The sequence below is a fragment of the Malus domestica genome, chromosome 05 (assembly GCF_042453785.1).
Source record: "Malus domestica chromosome 05, GDT2T_hap1".
Classification (NCBI taxonomy): Eukaryota; Viridiplantae; Streptophyta; class Magnoliopsida; order Rosales; family Rosaceae; genus Malus; species Malus domestica.
Window position 1 is genome coordinate 5,214,342 of NC_091665.1, and position 8,398 is coordinate 5,222,739.

Sequence of the window (8,398 nt, forward strand, 5' to 3'; positions counted from 1 at the left end):
TATGGTACAAACAACACTTAAAGAAGGTAAATCTTTGCCTGTTAGGCAAGAGAATAGCAAGTTACAAATTTTGTCTCGGTAGGACATGTATTTCTATTACTATGAAATTTATAAATGAAGTAGTTAATGGTGGGGTTACCATTATCTTTTTTGTAGTGACGAATCTTGTATGTGTTCCTAAGAAAAGGAACAATTCTTTTAACAAAAACATCAATCAAATTGTTTTTTTTTTTTGGGCAAAGATGCAGAATAAAGTAAAAGGGTGTACAAAGTAGGGCATGGACATAGAGAAGGGTTTCATTAGCTTGCCAACTCCGCATTGTATTTCAAATGGACAGATTAATTCATAACGCTCATTGCCATTGCTGATACAAGCCAAACTGACTTCAGTTTTTTATTGAACACAATCTAAGATGTCTCATTAGAAGTATGTGTGACTGTTGCACTTACATTTAGATTACTTAGTTTGTTAATTTACGCGTCAAGCCTAACATTACACTTTCATTTGGATTGCTTAGGTATTAATTTGACACATCAAGCCTAATTGTCAATGTGTTTTTCTATCTATGAGCCTAAGAAACTCGCTTTCTCATTCTATTAATATTCATTTGGTCAAGTTCCCGAAAAATATTATGAGTTCAACTCATATAGACGACTATTGTTACATAACATAAAATTTACTCTCATTTAGGTAAAGTTTTATATTTTACAAATGACCTTAAACAAGCAAAGAAAGACTAAACAAGACTTAATAAAAAAAATTATCATTATAAACAAAACATTTCTTAATGTATCTGATAAATAAAAATAATAATTTGTTATCCAAAAAAAAAAAAAAATTTAAAGGAAGGTAGACAGACAGCAATGCAATGGATGGCCACCACTTGGTCTTGTTAACCTCTTTTTAAAGAGCAGAGCAGATTCTCATTAATTTATCGCGAGAATTTACCGGACCTTCCTGTTTTTCGATCACCAGCTGCACGAGTCGCACGTGACACTCATCCAAGTAATAGTGTGCTTTTGTCAAACAGAAGAGACTGATCAGCAGCAGCTTCCTCATCACTCTCTCTCTCTCTCTCTCATTTGACAACACACCGAATGACCGAAACCGTGACGGAGAGTGAGAAGAGAAAGAGAGATATCTCGTATCGAATCGAATCGGACGACATCCACCAAAGCCACCGACACTAACATACGCACACACAAAAAACCCAACAACTCTTTTCTTATTTTTCTGTGTATGATTTTACATAACTACCCCTTCCCCCACCCTCCTCCCTGCTCCGCCACCGACACTCCGGTGGGGCACCCCCCCTTCGCCCCACCACCACCACTGCTGCCTTGGCCTCCATAATAAAAACCTGGGTCCCACCCAAAATCCCAATTTTTATTTATTTTTTTGGCGAATAGGAGTGAGTATATCCAGTTATATATATTCATCAATGTACTGAAGAACCTGATCTCTCATCTCTCTCTCCCCCTCCTCTTGTTTCTGTCCCCATCTCGTCCCTTCTGTGTTTTGGTGTTGAATTTCAACTCCCCCGCTTTCAGATTCTCCCTCTCCTCTCTCTCTCTCTCTCTCTCTCTCTCTCTCTAGAAGTGAAAAAGGTTTCTTTTTAATATCACCTCTGTAATTTGGAAGCAAACCGTGTCACAGATCGAAAGCCACCGAGTTTTCTTCTCAAGAAAGCCAATTTCTTAGACGACTCAGTCTCTCTCTCTCTCTCTGTCTCTGTACATTTCTCTCTCTCTCAAGAAAAGAATCATTCATTGCTCACAAACAGAACCCTTTTTTTTTTTTAATTTTTTAAAATTTAATTTAAATTTATTTAATTTCTCATCCATTTTTATATTCACCCTTCTATATTTCTCTCTCTACCTCTCTGTCTGTCAAGCCGTGTTTTTTATTCATTGTTTAATGTGGGGGTTTTGTTTCTTGTAGTGGGTGCCTGAGAAGAGAGAGAGGAAGGAGGAAGGAGGAAGGAGGAAGGAGGAAGGAGGCAAAGCTTTGTTCTTGGGGGGGGGTTTTTGAGTGATGAGAAAGGCAGAGGAAATGGTCCTCTGAAGTGGGTCTGTCTCTCTCTTTCCTCTCTTTCTCTCTCTTATCTATTTGGAGAGGGATTGAAGGCTCTCAGATTGTGTAGTGTGAGTGAGGGCTATCAGCTATGGATACCAAAGGAAGACTTATTGCAGGTTCTCACAATAGGAATGAGTTTGTTCTCATCAATGCTGATGAGGTTTCAAGAGTAAGTCCTTTTCTCTCTCTCTCCCTTCCCCACTCAACCTCTCAATTTCTGCTACTGCAAAATGTTAACAGCCTTCCAAATCTGTACACTTCTACATTTTGCAGATGCCCTTTTCCTCATACTCTCTCTCTCTCACCCTACATTTGTTAGATCCTGAAATTCTACTGGGTTTCTGTTATTTTCTACCTCTTGATAGTTATTTGAAGCAAAATTACTCTTTCATCTGAGATTTACAAGCCGCAATTACATAAATTGGTTGAGGGTTTTTCAGTATATATGGATTTAAGGGGTCTCCATTCTATAAAGCCTGCAATTTTGTTTCTGAAACAGTTAATTTTGTCGCAAATCAGCTAGCAGTTGGGGTTTTAGGATCTATTGCCCTCTTGGTTTTTGTTGTTTTGTTAATTGTTTAATCTTCCTGATCTGACATAGATTGGTAACGTTTTGGAACTTTACGAATTGCAGGTAACATCTGTTAAAGAACTGAGTGGGCAGATTTGCCAGATCTGTGGAGATGAGATTGAGATTACAGTGGATGGGGAGCCATTTGTTGCTTGCAATGAATGTGCATTCCCCGTTTGTAGATCTTGCTACGAGTACGAAAGACGCGAGGGCAATCAAGCTTGCCCCCAATGCAAAACCCGATACAAGCGCATCAAAGGTGAGTCTTTCCCCTTTTTCCGCAATATTAATTCCGAGCATTCATGATGATTCTCGAAAAAGGAATACTGAAGATGCATCTTTTTGATAGGGAGTCCAAGAGTTGAAGGCGACGAAGAAGAGGATGACATTGATGATTTGGAGAATGAGTTTGATATTGCAAGCAATGAGAGGAGAGATCCTCACAGCATTGCTGAGGCAGTGCTGGCTGCTCGCCTTAACATTGGACGGGGTTCCCACGTCAATGGTTCAGGGATTAGCACACCAGCTGAATTCGACTCTGCCTCCGTTGCTTCCGAGATCCCTCTGCTGACGTATGGCCAAGAGGTGAATTGGTTTAACTGCTTCATGTTCTCTTTGTCAGCAATTGCATTAATTTATTTGTGTTTGACAAGTTGAATTTTTTTTTTTTGGTGAAGGATGTTGGAATTGCCTCTGATAAGCATGCTCTTATTGTTCCTCCATTTATGAGTCGCGGAAAACGAGTTCATCCAATGCCATCTTCTGATTCCTCTATGTCCTGTAAGTTCATTAAATTCGCAACAATTTTTGTGGCAGTTGAATATGCTTTAATCGTTCTTAGAGTGTGATCGAGTGATTGTGGCCTTGATGATGCAGTTCCACCGAGGCCCATGGATCCTAAGAAAGACTTAGCTGTGTATGGTTATGGAACTGTTGCATGGAAGGAGAGAATGGAGGACTGGAAGAAGAAGCAAAATGAAAAACTTCAGGTGGTGAAGCACCAAGGAGGAAATAATGGTGGAGATAATAACGGAGAGCCGGATGATCCTGATTTACCAAAGTAGGTGTTCATTTAGAATACGTTGATATTCCTGTGACTATCCTGTTATTTTATTCATAAAGTTAAATGTGAAATGATTATATGCATTAGATTCAGTTTTGATTTGTTATTATGATTTAGATCCTATTGTGTGAAATTGTATTATTTAGGTGTTAGAGATTGGTTATGTGTTTTATTAGTTTACTATTTTTGTATTTATCCTGTTTAAATCAATTGGGGAGAGAAGAATATGTTGTTACTTGATATGAATCAAAACGGAGGGTTTAGAATATAATTGGTTAATCATTGGTAGGTATCGGAAAAAAGTTTTTGATGAAAACAACTTACTGTCATGCATGTTAGTGGAGAATCCAAGTGGTGCAATATTACTGTCATGCATGTTATAATTATGTTTGAACCAAAGAAGGCTGATGATTTTACTATCTGTTTTTGCAGGATGGATGAAGGCAGGCAGCCGCTTTCGAGGAAGTTGCCTATTTCTTCGAGCAAGATAAATCCTTATAGGATGGTAATCTTACTCCGTCTTACAGTTCTTGGCCTCTTTTTTCACTATAGAATTCTCCACCCGGTCAACAATGCCTATGGACTCTGGTTAACTTCTATAATATGTGAGATTTGGTTTGCCATGTCATGGATATTGGATCAGTTTCCTAAGTGGTATCCAATTGAGAGAGAAACATACCTTGATCGATTATCACTGAGGTAGCCACCTCTCTCTCTCTCTCTCTCTCTCGTTTCTCATTGTATGCAGCTTTTTGAAATATCTGTTCTAATAGTGTGAAATATTTTTGTTCAGGTATGAGAAAGAAGGGAAGCCATCTGAGTTGCCTGATCTAGATGTGTTTGTTAGTACTGTTGATCCTATGAAGGAGCCTCCACTTATCACAGCAAACACGGTTCTGTCCATCCTTGCCGTAGATTATCCGGTTGACAAAGTTGCATGTTACGTATCAGATGATGGTGCTGCAATGCTTACGTTTGAAGCCCTCTCAGAGACATCTGAGTTTGCACGAAAGTGGGTTCCATTCTGCAAGAAGTACAGCATTGAACCCCGTGCCCCAGAATGGTATTTTGCTCAAAAAGTTGACTATCTGAGAGACAAAGTTGATCCGACATTTGTTAGGGAACGTCGAGCCATTAAGGTTAACAGCCTTCTTCATGTATTTGTATTACTGTTTGACAAGTTTCTTGCCTGGCAAGTAGTTTCTTTGATAAGTAATCCAAAATGAATCAGGATAGGTGTCACTGACTGTTGATACAAAAGACAACCATTTTTTCTAAGCTTTCATACCCAAACAAAAATATTTTTCATAATATTTCCTTGCCTAAATTATAGAGTGACCTTTGCTTGGTGCTGGATGATGACGTTTCTGATCTGGTGTCATTTTTTTGGTACAGAGGGAGTATGAAGAGTTCAAAGTTCGGATAAATTTGTTGGTCGCAACAGCGCAGAAAGTCCCTGAGGAAGGTTGGACAATGCAGGACGGGACTCCATGGCCTGGAAATAATGTCAGGGATCATCCTGGGATGATTCAGGTGAGGGGCAGTTCATTAATACATTCATGTTCAAGTGCAAATCCAAGTGTTTTTCCTTATATGCATTATACATTATTGAGTATTCCTAAGATTTATCATTTTTTTCAGGTTTTCCTTGGTCAAAATGGTGTTCGTGATGTAGAAGGAAATGAATTACCACGTCTGGTTTATGTGTCTCGTGAAAAGAGACCGGGTTTTGATCATCACAAGAAAGCTGGAGCTATGAATTCTCTGGTAGTTCTTTCTCTCTCTCTCTCTCTCTCTCTCTCTACATATATATATATATACCTCCTATATAATATAAGAACCATTATGTTTTGATTTGTCTAATTGTTATTGATGTGTTGGCTATATCAAGGTGCGGGTATCAGCAATCATATCAAATGCTCCTTACATACTGAATGTTGACTGTGATCACTACATAAACAACAGCAAAGCTCTTCGTGAAGCAATGTGCTTCATGATGGACCCCCAGTCAGGAAAGAAGATCTGTTACGTACAGTTTCCTCAAAGATTTGATGGGATTGATCTTCACGATAGATACTCAAATCGCAACGTTGTATTCTTTGATGTAAGGACCTTGTTTGTTTGTTTGTTTATTCTATTCTAAAAGTAGGGTGTGCCAGAGCAGTTTCAAAAACATTTTTTTTTTTTTTGGTAATAGAAGCTAATCTATTTCATAATTTGAATGCAGATCAATATGAAAGGTTTAGATGGGATCCAAGGACCCATTTACGTTGGAACTGGGTGTGTCTTCCGAAGGCAGGCACTATATGGATTTGATGCTCCTACCAAGAAAAAACCACCAGGGAAGACCTGTAATTGTTGGCCAAAATGGTGCTGCATGTGTTGTGGATCTAGAAAGAAAAACAAGAAATCCAAGTCAAACGATAAAAAGAAGAAGACCAAGGATACCTCAAAGCAGATACACGCACTAGAAAATATTCAGGAGGGGATTGAAGGTAAGGAGTTGTTTCCATGGCTACCGTAGTTTTTATCTTGTTACAGATTAATCTTGAATTTCATTTGCTCAATATACTTGTGAATGTGGATTATTACTTTGATTTTTGTATGCTGTTGGTTGTCTTAAACTCAGATAATTACTTTGCTACTGAAACCTTTTGCAGGAATAGATAATGAAAAGGCATCCCTGATTCCCCAAATAAAATTTGAGAAAAAGTTTGGACAGTCCCCAGTTTTCATTGCTTCGACACTTATGGAAGACGGTGGAGTTCCAAAGGGAACAAGTTCTGCATCACTCTTGAAAGAAGCCATCCACGTCATTAGTTGTGGCTACGAAGATAAATCAGAATGGGGGAAAGAGGTATGCGGAACTATTTCTGAAATTTTACTAGTGATTGACTTGGGTGATTAAAATTCGATGTTTGGCATTTTTCTGTTTTCTAAATCTTAATTACGTTCCAGGTTGGTTGGATCTATGGCTCTGTTACAGAGGATATCCTAACGGGATTCAAGATGCATTGTCATGGCTGGCGATCTGTGTATTGCATGCCCAAGAGGCCTGCATTCAAGGGTTCTGCTCCTATTAACTTGTCAGATCGGCTTCACCAGGTGCTTCGGTGGGCTTTGGGATCCGTTGAAATTTTGTTGAGCAGGCATTGCCCGATTTGGTATGGATATGGGTGTGGTTTGAAATGGTTGGAGCGCTTTTCTTATATAAACTCGGTTGTTTATCCTTTAACATCCATCCCCTTGCTTGCGTACTGTTCCTTGCCGGCCGTCTGTCTCCTTACTGGGAAATTTATTGTCCCTGAGGTAATTTTCCCTTTCTATTTATATACATATGTAACAAAACTTTTTAAGTTTCAGGGATCATATATTTTTTTAAAGGCCAAACCTGAATGCTGTGCTTGCTGGATTTCTGTCGCAATGCTTTCAGCTAATTTTGGCTTTCACTGATTAACAGATTAGCAACTATGCCAGCATCCTTTTTATGGCTCTCTTTTTGTCCATCGCTGCAACGAGCATACTTGAGATGCAGTGGGGACATGTTGGCATCCACGACTGGTGGAGGAATGAACAGTTCTGGGTGATTGGTGGTGCGTCATCACACTTCTTCGCACTCATCCAGGGTCTGCTCAAGGTTTTGGGTGGTGTGAACACAAACTTCACTGTCACATCAAAAGCAGCAGATGATGGAGAGTTTTCCGACCTATACCTCTTCAAGTGGACGTCACTTTTGATCCCGCCCATGACCTTATTGATCATAAACATAATTGGAGTCGTAGTTGGAATTTCAGATGCCATCAACAATGGTTACGAAACATGGGGTCCTCTCTTTGGTAGGCTGTTCTTTGCCATTTGGGTCATCGTCCATCTTTACCCGTTCCTAAAAGGTTTGGTGGGAAGACAAGAGAGACTGCCGACCATCATTGTGGTGTGGTCAATTCTTCTGGCATCCATATTCTCCCTGCTGTGGGTGCGAATCAATCCATTTGTGAATAAGGGTGGCATTGTACTAGAAGTTTGCGGGCTGGATTGTAACTGAGATACGCTATAGAGAAGAAGGCTTAGACAGTGTGAGTTCTGTAGAAAAGCTGTTTGGACAGAAAACAAAGAAAGGATCCAAGTTCCAAGTGCGCGACCGAAGGAAGGTAAAGTTGTTTCAAACAGTTTGTATTCGTAAAAGGATAAATCTTCGCGGTTAGAGCAAATCGTGGCCGGTTGGTGGCGTGTAGATACAAAGGGACTGGATCTGACACATGAATTTGTTTTGCAAAGTGTTCATTAATTCTTTGATACATGGATATTGGAAGGGGGATTGTATTTGAGGTCTGTCTGTAATCCAATGAGAAGATAAACGAGTTTAGTATTGATTTCATAAATTTATGTTCACTTTCCGAATAAGGGGTTTCATATTTTAAAACGACGTCGTCGTTGTCGTCGTCTTGTGCAGTAATTATTGAGAATAGCTGCTGCTATCGCAGGTCGTATGTATTTTTCAGAGATGTCCAGAATGTTTTTGCCAAACAAGGCAATTCTTCTTGTATGTGTGCTTGTTTAGAACAACTCAAACTCTCAATAAATGTTTGATTTCATGTCCTACTGTCTGTCGGATCCTCCTAGGTTTCACTTGTGCTTCAATTCAATCTTTGTTTCTTCATGTACGATTCTGAATCTGCACTTCAAGCAT

The 8,398-nt window shown here is 39.3% G+C and overlaps 1 protein-coding gene across 3 annotated transcripts; it reads left to right on the top strand.

Annotated features, from left to right (window-relative positions):
* The first annotated feature begins 1,238 nt into the window (after nucleotides 1-1,238).
* LOC103432738 (cellulose synthase A catalytic subunit 2 [UDP-forming]-like) lies at nucleotides 1,239-8,308 on the top strand. 3 transcript variants are annotated; one of them, XM_008370936.4, is made up of 15 exons: nucleotides 1,239-1,734; nucleotides 1,943-2,246; nucleotides 2,712-2,907; nucleotides 2,998-3,233; nucleotides 3,326-3,428; nucleotides 3,525-3,708; nucleotides 4,144-4,410; nucleotides 4,505-4,850; nucleotides 5,107-5,244; nucleotides 5,353-5,478; nucleotides 5,603-5,815; nucleotides 5,939-6,206; nucleotides 6,372-6,568; nucleotides 6,670-7,020; nucleotides 7,172-8,308. In XM_008370936.4, the coding sequence occupies exons 2-15, from the start codon at nucleotides 2,166-2,168 to the stop codon at nucleotides 7,751-7,753; spliced, it is 3,288 nt and encodes a 1,095-aa protein (XP_008369158.1). In that variant the 5' UTR covers nucleotides 1,239-1,734; nucleotides 1,943-2,165; the 3' UTR covers nucleotides 7,754-8,308. The 3 variants fall into 3 exon arrangements, with proteins under 3 accessions (XP_008369158.1, XP_070679085.1, XP_008369159.1); XM_070822984.1 differs by having other exon boundaries at nucleotides 1,453-1,728; XM_008370937.4 differs by having other exon boundaries at nucleotides 1,457-1,710.
* The last annotated feature ends 90 nt before the right edge of the window (nucleotides 8,309-8,398 follow it).

Excerpts from the sequence above, each read along its gene's own strand:
- LOC103432738 (XM_008370936.4), top strand. The coding sequence starts at position 2,166 with ATGGATACCAAAGGAAGACTTATTGCAGGTTCTCACAATAGGAATGAG. Across the intron at positions 2,247-2,711 it reads ATGCTGATGAGGTTTCAAGA|GTAACATCTGTTAAAGAACT; the intron begins GTAAGTCCTTTT and ends TACGAATTGCAG. Across the intron at positions 6,569-6,669 it reads AATCAGAATGGGGGAAAGAG|GTTGGTTGGATCTATGGCTC; the intron begins GTATGCGGAACT and ends ATTACGTTCCAG.